The 19,005-nt window shown below is 36.3% G+C and overlaps 1 protein-coding gene across 1 annotated transcript in view; it reads left to right on the forward strand.

Annotated features, from left to right (window-relative positions):
* The window catches only part of DNAH14 (dynein axonemal heavy chain 14), a 400,020-nt gene that overhangs the window by 338,289 nt on the left and 42,726 nt on the right, over positions 1 to 19,005 (forward strand). Inside the window, exons 63-69 of the mRNA XM_037737730.1 lie at positions 672 to 803; positions 1,183 to 1,278; positions 7,662 to 7,802; positions 9,486 to 9,701; positions 10,266 to 10,496; positions 11,043 to 11,164; positions 13,354 to 13,598. Coding sequence (XP_037593658.1) covers positions 672 to 803; positions 1,183 to 1,278; positions 7,662 to 7,802; positions 9,486 to 9,701; positions 10,266 to 10,496; positions 11,043 to 11,164; positions 13,354 to 13,598 — 1,183 coding nt within the window. The remainder of the gene's footprint in view (positions 1 to 671; positions 804 to 1,182; positions 1,279 to 7,661; positions 7,803 to 9,485; positions 9,702 to 10,265; positions 10,497 to 11,042; positions 11,165 to 13,353; positions 13,599 to 19,005) is intronic.

The following is a 19,005-nucleotide window of genomic DNA, read 5'->3' on the forward strand; positions in this document are numbered from 1 at the left end:
CACCTCCCGAGTTCAAGCAATTCTCCTGCCTCAGCCTCCAGAGTAGCTGGGACTACAGGCATCTGCCACCATGCCCAGCTAATTTTGTATTTTTAGTAGAGATGGGGTTTTACCATATTGGTCAAGCTGGTCTTGAATTCCTGACCTTGTGATCCGCCCCCACCCCCAGACCCCTCAGAGTGCCGGGATTACAGGTGTGAGCCACCGTGCCCAACCACTAGGATCATTTTTGTACCCAGGTATGTGTCTTTGATTCTACTGTTGAAGATAAGTTAATTTTTTTTAAGATGGAGTCTCACTCTGTGCACTTGCTGGAGTGCAGTGGCACGATCTTGGCTCACTACAACCTCCACCTCCCGGGTTCAAGTGATTTTCGTGCCCTAGCCTCCCCAGTTGCTGGGATTATAGATGTGTGCCACCATGCCCAGCTAATTTTTGTGTATTTAGTAGAGACAAGCTTTCACCATCTTGGCCAGGTTGGTCTCATACTCCTGACTTCTGGTGATCCACCTGCCTTGGCCTCCCAAAGTGCTGGGATTACAGGTGTGAGCCACCATTCCCAGCCCAAATATTTTTATATGAAATAAAATTTCAATCTAGTGTAGACTGGGGAAAACTTCAAGTGAATAATATTTCTTTCTCATGTAATACATTAACTGTATACTCTCTAGGTTTTCATGAAGCTAAAAAAAATTTTAACCTTACCTGATTTCAACCCAAACAAGATTGCGCTGGTTTCTGTTGCTTGTTGCTCCATGTGCCAGTGGGTTATTGCTCTGAATAACTACCATGAAGTACAAAAGGTATGCTTTTCCTCCTAAACATCTGTCATGATTTGGAAGTGGCACATCAACATCCCAGAAGTGATTTTTATTTAACAATCCTCAAATGAACTTGAGTGGAAAAGATTCCTAAGGAGAAACACTTTCATGGAATATATTATTCTAACTCACACAGATGTCAAGTGCTTCTATTAAATTTGTTATTTATTGACAACTATGCTAGTATTTGCTTATTTTAATGTTTCACCGATAGGCTATTTTATACCCCACATATACACATAATTCTAGGAAACTTTAATTGTAATGATTGACATCTGTAAATGTCTTTCAAATACAAATAGCAATTTTAACAGTAAATCTGTCTTTTTCCACACTTAAATGTTCTGACATTCTCTTTTAGGTTGTGGGCCCTAAACAAATCCAAGTGGCTGAAGCTCAAAGTGTCCTTAAAATTACACGACAAAGACTGGCTGAGAAACAAAGAGGTTTACAGCTGGTAAGAAATACGTTTACTTGTTCAATTCTCAAAATAAGACAAAACACCAAGACAATGTAGTTAACTCAGAAAAGCTTATTAGTTTCAGATAAAATGGGAATAATAATATAGGATGTGAAAAGATTAATTGTGAGGATTGTTAATAATATTGATAATGTTATTAATAATATATGTAAAACTTTTAGTACCTACCACATAATAAAACACTCTATAAAGTTTGTTATTATTGTCTTTATAATATTATTAATTTACTATTTCACCAACTTTCTCTCAGGAGATCTTTACAACTTCAGTTTACCAAAGCCTTAAACAATATCAATCTGTGTTCTTTTTTTTTTTTTTCAATCGGTGTTCTTTAAAAAAAAAAAAAAAAAAACTGTACTTTGCCAGGTGCAATAGCTCACACCTGTAATCCCAGCACTTTTGGAGGCTGAGATAGATGGATCACCTGAGGTCAGGAGTTCAAGACCAGCCTGGCCAACATGGTGAAACCATGTCTCTACTAAAAATATACAAATTAGCCGGGCTTGGTGGCAGGAGCCTGTAATCCTAGCTACTCAGGAGGCTGAAGCAAGAGAATCGCTTGAACCCGGGAGAAGGAAGTTACAATGAGCCAAGATTGCGCCATTGCACTCCAGCCTGGGAGACAAGAGCAAAACTCTGTTTCAAAAAAAAAAAAAAAAAACTCTACTTAACCTGTTTATATCACTATACTGTTTCTTGGCAAATGCGTGATTATTCCTTAAATGTCTTGATTTTAAATTAAAATATAGTATCATTATCATTGTGAGAATTGGAACTAGAATTGATATCCCTGTTACCTATTTAGCTCACATACATTTTGAGAGTGGGCAAACTAATACATTCCAGAGATGGCAAACTAACAGGGAAATTTAATACATTGACATCTTTTGGCCTATTACAGTCTCCCCACCCCTCACCTCATTTTGATATAATCAGCATTTTAAAATCTAGGGACTTTACTTAGTATCTGATTTTCTGTTTTTTCCTGAAAACTCAGATAGCTGGCAACTCTGGGTTAGCATTCCCACTTGGCTGTAATCAGCCCGCCTTACTTCAAGTATTTCTGCCACCTGCTTGGCCCCACTGGCATTTCTGGTAAACTGAGATATAATAAAGGGATTGGATATTTTTGAAGAAAATAAATTAGAACTGAATTTATATAGCTATATCATTTATTGCTAATATTTTATTGTAGCTTATAGTCTATAGAGTTTTGTTTTGATAGGTGTTGATAATAGTTAACGTTTATTTAGCACTTACTGTGTTCCAAGCACTAAGCTCATTTAATCCTCATTTAATCCTCACAGCATTTCGAAGTAGATGTTTATAAATGAGAAAACTAAATTTTAAAGATTTAGTAAATTTGTTCAGAGTCTTAAACTAATAAGTGATGGTGCCCATGTTCTAACCAAGGTCTGTCTAACTCTAAAGCCCATGCACTTAATGGGCTTTTACACCACTACACTTTAAAATATTTCTATCTAGAAGTGATACCCAAATATTCAGCAACCAGTGTGGCATAGGCACCAACTGATCAGAATGGACGTTTGTCATGCAGGTAGAAGCAGAGTCTTGGAAGCCTCCCGGTGAGTTTGAAGAGAAGGTATGGGGCCAGACTGGGCAATGTGTGGTTGCAGAGGTGCTTCCTGGGACCTAGAGCAGGACCCTTTAGCAATCACCACAGGAATATGTCAACATTTCACAGTTGCACCTAGGTAGTATATGCCACTGAATATCAGCCCTATATCTGTCCCAGAATGAAAGAAACCCAAGAAAGGAAAAAGAATTTTTTTCAAAACTTTAAGAAAAATACATTTGAACATTATACAATTTGGAAAAACAGGGCATTCAAGAAGAAATAATTTTTAGTTTACTGAAACTGTTCCTTTTTTGCAACGATTACTAGAAACTCTGGGTAAGTAAATTTTAAAACCTGAATGATATGCCCTGTTTTCTAGAACATTTGAGTCACTAAAAGTCAATTTTAAAAAAACTCGAAAGCTTAAACAATCCAAAAATCATGGATTTAAAAAGGAAATCATAGATAGAACAACCAGAAAGAAGACAAGGAAATAAAGAACTTGAACAACTTAGTAAACCAACTACACCTAACAGACATACTCAGAATACTCCACCACCACCACCAAGATACACACTCTTCTTAAGTGCAAATGAGCTTTACTCCAGAATAGACTATGTGTTAGGTCACAAAGTAGCCTCAATCGATTTTAAAAGATATATGCCATAAAAGCATCCTGTCTGGCGATAATACCATGAAGTTTGAAATTAGTAACAGAGGAAAAATGGAAAATTTACAAGTAGGAGTAACGCATTCTTTACTAACTCATTCTTTGACCCTGTGGGTCAAAGAAGCAACCACAAAGGAAATTAGAAAATACCTAGAGACAAATAAATATCAAATATAACAACCAAAACAAATGGGATGCAGCAAAGGAAATGCTCAGAGGGAAATTTATAGTTGTAAATGCCAACATTTAGATAGATAGATAGATAGATAGATTATAATAATTTTTATATATTTATATATAAAATAATTTATACATATGTATAATAACATCAGTAAACTAACTTCACACCTGAAGGAACTAGACAAAGAACAAACCAAACCCAAAGCTAGCAGAAGAAAAGAAATAATTAAGATTAGAACAATTAAGATTAGAACAGAAGTAAACAAAATAGAGAATAGAAAAAAAAAACAATAGTGAAAAGCAATGAAACCAAAGTTGGTTCTTTGAAAAGATCATCAAAATGAACAAACCTCTAGGGAAAAAAAAGAGAGAGAGAGAAGAAAGAACTTCTAGACTTCAAAACAGGTCTTTTTTAATGACCCAGTCGGATAAAAAAGAAAAATAAATAATTTTAAAGAATGAAAAAAAAAAAAAGCCTTTCTTACATATGGGACCCCATCAAGTGAAAAAAATATTCAGATCTTGGGAGTTCCAAGAGAAGAGATGAGAAACAGCATCAAAAACCTATTTAGTAGAATAATTTCTGGAAAATTCCCAAGTCTTAAGAGAGATATAGACATTCTGACTCAGAAGCTCATAAATCCCCAAAGAGATTTAACCCAAACAGTTCCTCTCTGAGATGCATTATAGTCAGACTGTCAAAAGTCAAAGAGAAAATTCCAAAAACAGCAAAAGCATCATGTCACATACAAGAGAATTACCATCAGAGCAACAGCAGATTACTCGGCAGAAATTTTACAGGCAAGGGGAGAACGTGTATTTAAACACTGTTATTTGTTTTTAATTTTAATATTTTAAATGGCAGGGGAAAAAAGGTAAACTGTACATTCCAACCAGAGCCACATTACCTTCCATGTCTCAACCACAGGCTTCATGAGAAGTTTCTAGTATTTGAACTCATTAAAATCCAATTAATATACTTAAACTGTTTATTATTTACACTTAATATTTTAAAACTTAGCTTAGTAGTTAACTCCATTAGTTTTAAGCCCCTTGTGGAAATTTTCTCCTCACTCAACTACATACTTCCTTCCATTTTAAAAATAGGTCTTTTGTTTGCCTGAACCCTAATATAAAAAAATATTTCTGGAAAATCTAAGGAACTTTGAGGAAAAAACAATGCCAGAGCTTGTTAAATCACGTGGACATTCATCAAAAACATTACCTTTGGGGACTACAACGCTCATCATATAATAGACATTTCATATGTTTAAGTTAATTAATAGGTCCCTTGTGTTAATAGTAACTCACTGGGTCATAAGTAACATGAGAGGACTTTTCTCAAAGGTATCAAAATGGGTGAATGAGCAAGCAGACAAAAACAACATAATATATGAAACAGCAAACAACCCATAATCATGGGTGAGCCAGAAGTAAATTCTAAATCATCAAACATGCCAAAAGTACCATATATATTTTTTAATTAGTTATATATTTTCACCAGGATAGCATCTTAAAAATAGAAGTTATAAATCATAATAAGCACAATTTTGTCTTTATAATTAAGTGTGCTGTACGTACCATGTTCAAGTCTCCATGTTAAACCCTCAACATAAGGGTTAATAAGACTATATGACCACAACCCAAGAGATAATGTCAGGAAACTTAAAGTTACTTCTCAAACAACTGTTATAAACAATACATCAGTGTAGATTTGACAAGACTAAGACTTCATGACAGCTGGAAGTTGATCAGTATTTTACAGAATGCCTGGGGTTTATACCCCTTTAAGGGAAGGGCCAAGGTATAAAGGATGTGAGCCAAATCCCAGAGACAAGAAGCTTACAGATGTTAGGGAGATACAGAATGAACCAATTTGGCTAAAGAGAAATATAACTGGAAAGGAGTAATAAAGAAGATGAAATTGGGAAGGAAAGCTGGGGTCAAGTTGTGGGAGGCATCAGTTGACAGCCAAAACTTTGGACTATATTCTTAATCCATTATTTCTATAAGAATTCACCAAATGCTTTTGAGCAGGGGTGTAATCAAGATAAGTAGTAATTTAAGAAAATTATTTCTAGGAAAAGACAGTGTCTTCAATAAATGGTGCTGGATATCCATATGCAGAAGAATGAAACTAGACCCCTATCTCTCACTATCAAAATGAATTTCAGACTTAAATCTAAGACCTCAAACTATGAAATTACTATGAGAAAACATTGGGGGAAATCTCCAGGACATGGACCTGGGCAAAAATTTCTTGAGTAACACCCCACAAGCACAGGTAACCAAAACAAACATGGGCTAATGGGATCACATAGAGTTAAAAAGCTTCTGCACAGTAAACAATCAATAAAGTGAAGAGACAGTCCACAGAATAGGAGAAATGATTTGCAAACTACCCATCTGACAAGGGATTAATAACCTGAATATATAAGGAGCTCACACATCTCTATAGGGAAAAATCTAATAATCTAATTTGAAAATGAGTAAAAGACTTGAATTGATATTTCTCAAAAGAAGATATACCAATGGAAAGCAGGCATATAAAAAGATGCTCAACATCATTGATCATCAGAGAAATGCAAATAAAAACTACAATGAGAAATTATATCACCCTAATTAAAATGACTTTTATCCAAAAGACGGGCAATAACCAAATGCTGACAAGGATGTGGAGAAAAGCGAGCCCTTATACTCTGTTGGTGGGAACATAAATTAGTATAACCACCATGGAAAAGTTTGGAGGTTCCTCAAAAAACTAAAAATAGAGCTACCATATGATTTAGCAATTCTACCAGAGTACCCCAAAGAAAGGAACTTGTATATTGAAGAGATAACTGCACTTCCACGTTTGTTGCGGCACTGTTCACAATAGCTAAAATTTGGAAATAATCTAAGTGTCCATCAACAGATGAATGATAATGAAAATGTTGTACTTATACACAATGGAGTACTATTCAGCCATTAAAAAGAATGAGATCCTGTCATTTGCAACAGCATTGATGGAACTGGAGGTCATTATGCTAAGTGAAATAAGCCAGGCACAGCACAGAAAGACAAACATTGTGTGTTCTCACTTATTTGTGGGATCTAAAAATCAAAACAATTGAACTCATGGAGATAGAGGGCAGGAAGATGGTTACCAGAGGCTGGGAAGGATAGTGGGAAGGTCTGAGGGAGGTGGGGATGGTTAATGGGTATGAAAAACAGAAAGAATGAATAAGACCTAGTACATGATAGCACAACAGGGTGATTATAGTCAGTAATAATTTAATTGTACACTTAAAAATAACTAAAAGAGTATAACTGGATAGTTTGTAACACAAAGATAAATACTCGAAGGGATGGATACCCCATTCTCCATGTTGTGATTATTATGCATTGTATCAAAACATCTCGTGTGCCCCCTAAATACATATACCTACTATGTACCCACACAAAAAAATAAAAAATTATTTCGTCAGCTATTCATGAAAATGTGTTTTCCACTAACACTGCAAGGATGGTTTAACAATCAATTCATCATACAGTTTAAATTCAAAAATTCATTTGGTTCTCTGGTCTGTTCAGAACATCTGAGGTGAAAAAAAGTTCAACTATTTTCTTAGAAAAAGAATCTAAATAAGATATAAAATTTTCCTTGTAAAACATGTCAGAAATTGATGAATCTACAAATGCTAGGATTGTTTTTTAAAAAGCATATTAAAGAAGCAAGATGGCATTTTAAAAATAAACAAATTTCAATATCAAAGAATCACTTCATTTCTACAATGTACATTTTCATTGGTAATATAATCCCTCCAGAAAAATTTTCCAGGATGTGAAAATGAAGTGGTAACATACTATATTTATATAAATGACAGATAAATTCTTGAAACAAAATGAGAGTAAAATATTTTTCTCAGTAATGAATTAATTATCTTTCAGGTTGAAGAACACTTGCTGTCTTTGCAGGCAGCTTACAAAGACACCATTGCTGAAAAACAACTATTAGCAAATCGGAAAACAACAGCCAGCAGGCGCTTCCAGTGTGCATCAGTCTTACTAACTGTCCTGGAAGATGAGAAGGCATGACTTCCTTTGTTTTTATATCTCCTCCATAATTTCTTCTGGGCCCAACAACCCCCCAGATATTATTTTCACTGCAGGTTATATCATATGCCTTCTGAAAGTATCTTACTATACAATTTCTTATTGGGATCAGTAGACATCCTATTCTCATAAAGAAATTCTGTCTGAGTAGTTTCAAAACAGAAGTAACAGGTTACAAATATCTGATGTTATTTTCTGTTCTGAAGACGTCGGCACGCTTTTGTCTAATGAGGCCCAAAGTAAACCTTTCAATGAAAATGTCATTAGTTTTCCTTTCCTAGCATGGGAACAACCCAAGCTGAACATATAAAATATGGGTGGAACCAAAAAGGACGAGATGGCATTAGGAAAGAAAAAGAAAATTCTTTTTTTAAAGTGAAAGTAAGTTTATTAAGAAAGTAAAGGAATAAAGAATGGCTACTCCCTAGGCAGAGCAGCTGAAAAAGAAAATTTTATTTTGTTCTGTCAGCCTTCTGAACCCTTTTAGCTCATCTTTTTATTTCTTCTCTGATTCATCTGCCTTCTCAATGGTCAAATCCCTAATAAACTGACTAGAATCTCAGTTTAGTTACAGCTCAGCTATCTCAAGGGATGTTATAAAATTCTCAAAATAATTTTAATTTAATTTTTAAATAAATATCATAGAAGGTCAAGAGGAAGGATTTTATGACAACAGACCAATCAAAGGGAGATGATTGCTCTCAAAAGCAGATGGATGTCCCTGAGAAGTCAGGTGTATAAATTGAGAGGCAGTGAAATATCAGCATATCCCAGATCCAAGCACCAGAAGAAAGGGCTCTTGCTCAACATGCTTTATTTATCAACCAATCAAGCACTTGTGTGATCAAAGACAGAGGCCATACAGCCAGAGAATATGGGTTCAGATCCCAGTTACACCCCTTAGAAGCTTTGTGATCTTGACCAAGTTGTTTAACTTTTCTAAACTCAACTTCAAATGAGGTATCAAATGAAGTTTTCAAAGTAAAATATCTGGCAGATAAGTAAAGATTCAATAAATATGGGTTGTCATTGTTATTGTTGTTGAACAACATTAATAGTATATTATAATAGATTGATATTTTATAAACTGCCTTGCTTTGGCTGATCATTCTGGCTCATGTCTATAATCTCAGCTCTTTGGGAGGCCAAGGCTAGAAGGTTGCTTGAGGTCAACATTGGTCAATGTAGCAAGACCCTGTCTCTACAAAAAAAATAAATAAATAACTTAGCATGGTGGCAGATGTGTGTCATTCTAAGCCACTTGGAAGGCTGAGGTGGGAGGATCACATGAGCCCAAGAGATCAAGGCTGCAGTGAGCTATGATTGTGCCACTGCACTCCAGCCTAGGCTACTGAGAGAAGACCCTGTCTCTAAAAGAAAAAAAAAAATTGTCCTGCTTTATTACACAAAGGATGATTTTAAATGGCTTGTATCTATCTTAGCAAATATGACACTATTAGCATACCCAAGAATAAAACTAATTTCCCTCTCAGAAAATAGTTTATTTTTCAATATTATCCATTATTAACTTTTATACAGCCACAGCTTGAGAACAACAGTAGTAATTGCAATGACAGATCCAACTTGGAGACATTAATTTTAAAATATCTCAAGATAATATATTTTATATAGAATAACTCATTTTATTTTAATATTTAGATGCGATGGCAAGAAACAATCAATCAAATAGATAACAAATTAGAAGGAATTTTGGGTGACATACTTCTTTCAGCAGCATGCATTGTCTACAATGGAATGTTAACATCAGAATTTCGCCAGTTGATTGTGAATAGATGGGAGAATTTCTGCATTGAAAATGGCATTTCTTTGTCTTCCAACTTTTCTTTAATTAAAGTTATGGCACAAAAATATGAGGTAATGTCAGTTTCTGAGTCAAATGGTAGCTTTGCTTCTTATTCTGAGTATAACCTTAGGCAAGTACCTAACATCTTTTAGCCTCAGTTCCTCTATCCAAGAAATAAGGGTTATTATAGTAATTTCACTACATTGTGTGTGTGTGTGTGTGTGTGTGTGTGTGTGTGTGTGTGTGTGTGTGGCTGGCAGGTGGTAGGTGCAAAATAGAGTAGCTTTTATTACATCTGTATAATTTTGTATTATTTCATGTTTCATATATGCATTAGAGTCTAAGATCCTTGGAGGCAGGTGCTGTATCTTATTTCCTTTGAGGCCCCCGTGGCATCTTTCTTGTGATGGGCATTATAACACCCTTATTGTTGAACATAAAAATGTAATTTAGTGACTACTCACCTACCCAAAAATTTCACATCTAAGCTGCTTTAAATTGTTTATTTCCTTAGTGCTTTTAAACATTTCTTTTTCTAAAGGCAATGATTCTGTAGGCTCTTTTAGTACCCCATAGTATATGCAAGAGCTGAAGACATTTACGAAATAGTGAAAGTACTAATGATTTCATTGCAGATCAGCCGATGGCATAATCAGGGACTCCCTCGTGGTCAGTATTCAGTAGAGAATGCCATCTTGATTAAGAATGGCCAGCAGTGGCCATTGCTGATTGACCCACATAGGCAAGCTCACAACTGGATCCGTCAGATGGAAGGATCCAGGCTGCAGGAGCTCTCCATTGAAGACAGCAATTATACCAAAAAAATTGAAAATGCTATGAAGACAGGAGGGTGTGTCCTCCTGCAGGTACGTGGGCAGTATGGCCTAATTTCCCTTGCATTTGATACATATATTGTATGCACTGAGCATAAAGACTAAAAGTTTTCAGTGACATGTAACTGTTAGGAAAAAATAATAACAGACATACACACATATATATCTACAGACAGTTTTCAATGCTCAATTCTCTTACAGCTATCTTTAACTGGAGTCCAGATATTTAACAAAGCTTTTTTTTTTAATGTTTGTGGGTACGTAGTAAGTATATGTAGTTATGGGGTACATGAGCTGTTTTTGAAACAGGCATGCAATGTGTAATAATCACATGAAGAATGGAGTATCCATCCCCTCGAGCATTTATCTTCTGTGTTATAAACAATGCAAATATACTCTCAGTTATTTTTAAATGTACAATTAAATTATTATTGACTATTAACTATAGTGTTGTGCTATGAAATACTAGGTCGTATTCATTTTTTCTAACTCAACATTTAAATGTTTTAATGCTGCTTTTTTAAAAAACCAGTTTGTTTTAAGGTGATTTTTCTTATTTTTGTCTATTGGGTTTTTCAGAATCTCCTTGAGACATTAGCTCCAGGCTTAAAGGCAATTCTGAAAAAGGATATCTATCAGAAGAAAGGACAATATTTTATAAGGGTTGGTGATGCTGAGATTGAATACAATTCAAATTTTAGGTAATGTACCACTGCTAAATTGAATCAAATGTCTATATTGTTAAGATAAAAAATATTGAATGCCTTGTATTTCAGCCTTGATAAGCTTCTGCATGGAAGAAAAATAAGATTACCTTTGGAATATTCTTTCTGTTTTTGTGTTGGCAGTAGCATTCATTAGTGTACAGAAAAGAGAACCAAATTTTTATCAAGTCACTCCAAACCAACACTTTTTCAAGCTGTGCATGATGAAACCTGTGGGTTTTATGACACACACACACACACACACACACACACACACAATCCATATTTAATACCTAGAGCAAAAAGAGATTTTGTACCTAGGGGGATAAAAAACGTTGCATCCATGATCCCAGTAGTAAAGAGACTCCAGGAGACTGACTCACACTAGCCAGTTTCACATAGCACTGTCACATAGATTTGATTACCACAAAAATATGATTCCCAAGGAAATAAGATGTTTGAGTTGTTCATGTACATTCTCCCTTGCAGGCAAAGCTACATGAAAAGCCAACCATAATGAGAGCACTGCTGGGTAAGCAAGTAATCAGCAAAGGAAACTAGAAGTCTTTCACCATCCTTAGCTCAGTGCTTTTAACTTCTTCCCAGGACTCCTGACAGACTGACTCCTTACCAAGTGGTGTTGATTCTTAAACCTGTTGGTCAGTGTGTCCTCTCCCTTGTCCAGGGCTGCAGAGTCTCTCATCAAAGTATTACTCCTTAGAATTCTCTCTTACATGGCCAGGCGTGGTGGCACATGCCTGTAAATCCCAGCACTTTGGAAGTCCCAGGCGGGTGGATCACATGAGGTCAGGAGTTTGAGACCAGCCTGACCAACATGGTAAAACCCCGTCTCTCCTAAATACAAAAAAAAAAAAAAATTAGCCAAATGTGTGGTGGTGCATGCCTGCAATCCCAGCTACTTGGGAGGCTGAAGCAGGAGAATTGCTTGAACCCAGGAGGTGAAGGTTTCAGTGAGCTGAGATCGTGCCTTTGCACTCCAGCCTTGGCAACAACAGTGAAACTTTGTTTTAGAGAGAGAGAGAGAGAGAGAGAGAGAGAATTCTCTCTTCTGTTAATAAAACAATTTCCAAAGTATGTTCCCCAAAACATTTCCATAATTTAATCGGTATCACTCAAAAAAGGGATCTTATGGCTTTTTAAAGTGGGTTAACGGTAACAGTCCTATAGGACTTAAAACCACTTTATTCACCAAACCCTCTCCAGAAAATAGTGTTGTATAGACTACAACTTGGAAAACACTGCATTAACTCATTCTCTTTTCTTGCTGGATATAATTTACTTGATTAAGTAACAGTGATAAAAATGCTAATGAAGCTACATTTTCCTGAATTGACAACCTGGTCCCCATGTTAGGAACGTGTGTGGAGAAGGTGCTGAAGGCCGCTATTGTAGAGGGCAAGCTTTAGTGATAGACCTCACTCTGTCACTTCCTGGCCTTGTGATATGGGCAATTTATATAATATCTTTAAGCTTCAGTGTTACCCTTCATAAAGTGGAATGAAGAATTGTCCCTGCTTTATTAATCTAACCACTCTTCACTGTGATTCCCACTGACACCACTCTGCCCCACACCACCATTCTCTCTTAACATGTTACCCAGTCTCCCAGCTTCCCTCTTGCTCCTCTGCCCCTCCTCCCAGGATTCTCAAGATGGCTGCTACATGTTGGGTACAACGTACACTGCTCAGGTGATGGGTACTCCAAAATTTCAGACTTCACCACCATACAATTCATCCATGTGATGAACTTTACCCCTAAAGCTATTAAAATTTTTTTAAAATGACAGCTGCTAGAGAAGTCTGATTTAAAAAGACATGTCACTCCTCAAATTCCTCCATTGGCTTCTCACTCAGGGTAAAAACCATGGTTTTCACAATGACCTAGTGGCAAGTCAAAACTACTATTTAACATCTTTCTGTACTCTGTCCTTATGTGTAAACTAAATATGGTATGTACACAGTCTGTGGTTGTATTTTTTTTAAGACTTCAATGCAAATGTATTCATAAAGTATAAATTGAAAGCCTACTTTGTATACAAAGCTGAAAAACACTTTTAAAAATCTTGTTTACTTCCAGGAAAAATGGTTTATGTATTTTTAAATAAATCAGTTTCATTCTTTTCTTCTGTATGTTCTTTGAGTAACTGATGCCTTTCTCATGTTTAGGTTATACTTATCTACAAAATTAGACAACCCCCATTTTCTTCCATCGGTTTATAACTTTGTTACTATGATCAACTTTACCGTAACATTCCAAGGTTTGCAAGATCAACTCTTGTCTACTGTGGTAACTCATGAAGTTCCTCATTTAGAAGATCAACGTTCCAAGTTACTGGAGAGTATTTCCCTTGATGCCAAAACTCTTGAAGAACTAGAGGAAAAAACATTAAATTTACTGCAGAAAGCCCAAGGTAAGTCAAGATATTTAGTGATAGTAAGAGATCTTTGCAAAGGTTAGTATAAAATGTTTTAAGAATCAAATTTTGAATTCATACCAAAAATACCAGATCTCCATTTCCACCAGATAACTGATGAATGTAGGTGAATCACCCCATTTCTAGACTTAAACATTGTGATTTTTGGTGTCCCTCAGTTCCACTTTTGCTTTAGCTCATTGTGTTGTAGAACATTTGCCACCCTATAACTGGCATAAGTTGTAAGACAAATCTTACAGAGTCCATTTAGTTCCCTCCAAGACTATCCCTGTACTTCAGGTACAGACATCTGTTATATGTCTCAAGTTAGATTGCAGAGACTGAATGATTGGGCTTTCCCCATCTATTAATAACAAAAAATAGTTTATTTTATATTTATTTTTACTTTTTTTGGACAGAGTCTCACTCCATCACCCAGGCTGGAGTGCAGTGGCACCATCTGGGCTCACTGCAACCTCCGCCTCCCAGATGCAAGTGATTCCCCTGCCTCAGCTTCCTGAGTAGCTGGGATTACCAGCACATGCGACCACACCTGGCTAGTTTTTGCATTTTTAGTAGAGAAGGGTTTTCACCATGTTGCCCAGGCTGGTCTCAAACTCCTGACCTCAGGTAATCTGTCCACCTCAGCTTCCCAAAGTGCTGGGATTACAGGCATAAGCCACCACTCCTGGCTTAATAACTAAAAGGTATTTTTAAAGGAAATAATCCAGCCACTTTTCTGTATCCTATTAAAACATGCTGTTTGTTAAAGTAGCAGTAGAAATTATTTTCTTCTTCAGCACAAGAAATATCTAAGAAACAACAATCTTAACTGCATCTAAACTTAAAGAAACAAATTCCTGAGTCACACTGATATATGTCCCTAACTCAACTGTGATAAAATACAGTTTATCTAACAGTGGACTGTCTTTCTGTTTTAACTTGTGACTCATTGGAACTTGAAGGTTTCTCAAACACTTTAGTCCTCAATTAAGAGTATGTATAGAAATCATCTGTAGAGTTTATTACTTTTCTTTCTTTTTTAAAAATACAAATGCCAATGGATACCACCACAGACTTTCTGAATCTGAATTTCTACATGTGGCCCTGGCTTATGTTTATTTTTGATGCTCTCTACATAATTATAATGTTCACTGCTGATTAAATATTATTTGTCTAATTTAAAGCCCATGGTCTGAAATGCAAGTCCAATGTCACCAGATACTTTAGTAAAACAAATTAAAAACTAGGTTTAAAAAAAAAGATAAAATATTACCAATAGTAATCAATAATAATATAATTTTTGAAAGGGGAGAAAGCCAAGTTTTATAGGTCATGAAGCAGCCATACCCTGGGAGCAATATTGACCATTTCAAACATAAAAGAACCCAGGGAATTAAAACAAAAACTACTTGATGAGGAAATCTCATCAAATGAGCAATCAAAATCAGAAAGTGGAAGGAAATCAGAGTGCAGTTCATGCAGAGAAGTCAATCCATCCTGTTTTAAATTAAAAATATATTTTATTTTTTAATAAAGATTGAATTATTTAATTGCTTTCATCATCTTTTCTTATACCCTAGAGTAATGTTTTAGAAACTAATATATGTTATATTCAAGAAATGTTTATCTGAGATTCAGCAATTCTATTGATTCTTTTTCCTAATTCCAATAAAGGTAAATTTACTAGTCACTTAAAACACAGTGTTTATAGTAGGATCCATTTCTCGTAAACACACACACATACACACACACACACATTCTGTCTAGCTATCAATCTATCCACCTAACCTTAATCTGCACATAGGTAGAGAGAGATACTTTGGAAGATGTTACCTATGTGTTAACACTGGTACTTTTGGGGCAGGGATGCCATGGGTCCCACCCCCACCCTTCACAGCCTAGGTCCACTCTTGCTCGCTTGCCCCTCCTCTCAGCCAGCACTCACAGGTGCCACTAGGTGGTAGCCCATTCCTTATCATCCTGAACTGGAACCACATTCACCTCGCTGCCTTGGATTTCCTTGGTCTGCCTGTCTTATATCAGTACAATGTCTTGTATCAGTGCAATGATGAATTTAAGCTTTCCCCGCGTTTTGGTTACAAACCTTTTCCCACTGAAAGGATGTGCCTCTCCACTGTTAGATGTTTACCTTAATATTGACATTTCTTCCCTAACAAATTGCAGCAGCCAAGAGCACTTTGCTGAGACCTGTGGCCAAAACAACAATAACTGTGACGAGGAGTTCCAGTATTGCCTCTTTAAGGTCTGCTAAGATGTGCAGAAAACACTGACTTGTTCAGCATGTTCTTGACCTTTGACAAAGAACTTACGTTTTTACGGCATACAACTGCCTTGGTTTGGGGAAATAACTAAGACCTTATAAGACTTTACATTTTATTTAAAACCTCAAACAAACAAAAATTGAAGTAGGAGAAGTACTGGGGACGGCATGCCTTTCCTCCTAGGCATCCTCCTGAGTGTTGTTGCCTTAGCGTGCCATTGTATTAACCTGATTCCAAAAAGAGGTATGTGTTAAATGGAGAATTTTTAAGAGCAATAAAGTCTGTAACTCAGTTTTTGCAACCATGTTTACAAAAAAAAAATAGAGCTCAAATTTATTTATATCTTAGAAATACAGGCAAATCCTCACTTAGAAGCATATTTATTATGAAATTTTAAATACACATTTATGCCTGGAGGACCTGACTTTATTCCTTTTCTATGTTAATTATACCTAATGAGCTGTTTCTTTATAACACATTAATAAACTGTGCTTCTAGTAATAAGGCTAATTACATGACAAGGCTGCTGTATCTGTTTTTCTTGTAAGATTGGAGCCATCAGCTGGTAACTTCTTAGGGAGCAAAACATCTAAGTGTTATATACATAGAAGGTGGCAATCAAGATTCAGAAGCACAGCCACCCCCATTTTATTATCCACTCATATAACAAGGCATATTTTGCTATAACCTTCACCTGAATTGAATAAAAGTTGAATTTGATGAGATAAGTGAAAAGGTGTTTAAGATAACACACATTAGGGCACTATATGCTTTTATTATGCCTTTGCTGTTTGTTCTCTATCATTTTTTCCTTGTAGTAGAGTCTGGGGTATTTTTTAAAGACTGCAATCTTTGAGTAGTTGTGGTTTTAGTAAAACTTGTTCTTGAAAAACACCAAATTAAAAGACTCCTGGATTATATACATGATTTTTCTTCCTCCTTTCTAGCATCTAGTAAAACTAGGCTTTTTTATAACTTTTTTTAAATAGTACTTTAAGTTCTGGGGTACATGTGCAGATCTTGCAGGATTGTTGCATAGGTATACACAGGCCATGGTGGTTTGCTGTCTCCATCCCCCCTCACCTACATCAGGCATTTCTCCCGGTATTATCACTCCCAAACCTCCCCAGACTCCACTGTCCATCCCTTAGCCCCCAACCCCCGAACAGACCCCAGTGTATGATGTTCCCCTCCCTGTGCCCATGTGTTCTCATTGTTCAACACCTACCTATGAGTGAGAACATGCGATGTTTGGTTTTCTGTTCTTGTCTCAGTTTGTTGAGAATCATGGTTTCCAGATTCATCCATGTCCCTACAGAGGATATGAACTCATCGTTTTTTATGGCTGCATAGTATTCCATGGTGTATATGTGCCAAATTTTCTTTGTCCAATCTATCATTGATGGGAATTTGGGTTGGTTCCAGGTCTTTGCTATTGGAAACAGTGCTGCAATGAACATACGTGTGCATGTGTCTTTATAATAGAACAATTTATAATCCTTTGAGTATATACCCAGTATGGGATTACTGGGTCAAATGGAATTTCTATTTCTAGATTCTTGAGGAATCACACACTGTCTTCTACAATGGTTGAACTAATTTACACTCCCACCACCAGTGTAAAAGTGTTCCTATTTCTCCACATCCTCTCCAGCATCTGTTGTCTTCAGATTTTTCAATGATCGCCATTCTAACTGGTAGTGAGATGGTATCTCAATGTGGTTTTGATTTGCAGTTCTCTAATGACCAGTGATGATGAGCATTTTTTCATGTGTTCCTTGGCCTCATATATGTCTTCTTTTGCAAAGTGTCTGTTCATATCCTTTGCCCACTTCTGAATGGGTTTGTTTGTTTTTTTCTTGTAAACCTGCTTTAGTTCTTTGTGTATTCTGGATATTAGCCCTTTGTCAGATGGGTAGATTGTAAAATTTTTTCCCATTCTGTTGGTTGTCAGTTCCCTCTAATGATTGTTTCTTTTGCTGTACAGAAGCTTAATTAGATCCCATTTGTCTATTTTGGCTTTTGTTGCCATTGCTTTTGGTGTTTTAGTCATGAAATCCTTGCCTATGCCTATGTCCTGAATGGTATTGCCTAGGCTTTCTTCTAGGGTTTTTATCATGTTAGGTCTTATGTTTAAATCTTTAATCCATCTGGAGTTAATTTCAGTGTAAGGTGTAAGGAAGGCACCTTCTGCACATGGCTAGCCAGTTTTCCCAACACCATTTATTAAACAGGGAATCCTTTCCCCATTGCTTACTTTTGTCAGGTTTGTCAAAGATCAGATGGTTGTAGACATTTGAAGTTGCTTCTGAGGCCTCTGTTCTGTTCCACTGGTCTATATCTCTGTTTTGGTATCAGCACCATGCTATTTTGATTACTGTAGCCTTGTAGTATAGTTTGAAGTCAGGTAGTGTGATGCCTCCAGCTTTGTTCTTTTTGCTTAGGATTATCTTGGCTATGTGGGCTCTCTTTTGATTCCATATGAAGTTTAAAGTGGTTTTTTCCAGTTCTGTGAAGAAGATCAATGGTAGCTTGATAGGGATAGCATTGAATCTGTAAATTACTTTTGGCAGTGTGGCCATTTTCGTGATACTGTTTCTTGCTATCCATGAGCATGGAATGTTTTTCCATCGGTTGCTGTCCTCTCTTATTTCCTTGAGCAGTGGTTCGTAGTTCTCCTTGAAGAGGTCCTTTATATCCTTTGTTAGTTGTATTCCTAGGTATTTTATTCTCTTTGTAGCAATTGTGAATGGGAATTCACTCATGATTTGTCTCTCTGTTTGTCTATTATTGGTATATAGGAATGCTTGTAATTTCTGCACATTGATTTTGTATCGTGAGACTTAGCTGAAGTTGCCTATCAGCTTAAGGAGATTTGGGGCTGAGATGATGGGGTCTTCTAAATATACAATCATGTCATCTGCAAATAGGAACAATTTGACTTCCTCCTTTCCAATTGAATACCCTTTATTTCTTTATCTTGCCTGATTGCTCTGGCTGGAACTTCCAATACTATGTTGAATAGGAATGGTGAGAGAGGGCACCCTTGTCTAGTGCCAGTTTTCAAAGGGAATGCTTCCAGTTTTTGCCCGTTCAGTATGATATTGGCTGTGGGTTTG

This window comes from Cebus imitator, unplaced genomic scaffold (assembly GCF_001604975.1).
Source record: "Cebus imitator isolate Cc_AM_T3 unplaced genomic scaffold, Cebus_imitator-1.0 Scaffold42, whole genome shotgun sequence".
Taxonomy (NCBI): Eukaryota; Metazoa; Chordata; class Mammalia; order Primates; family Cebidae; genus Cebus; species Cebus imitator.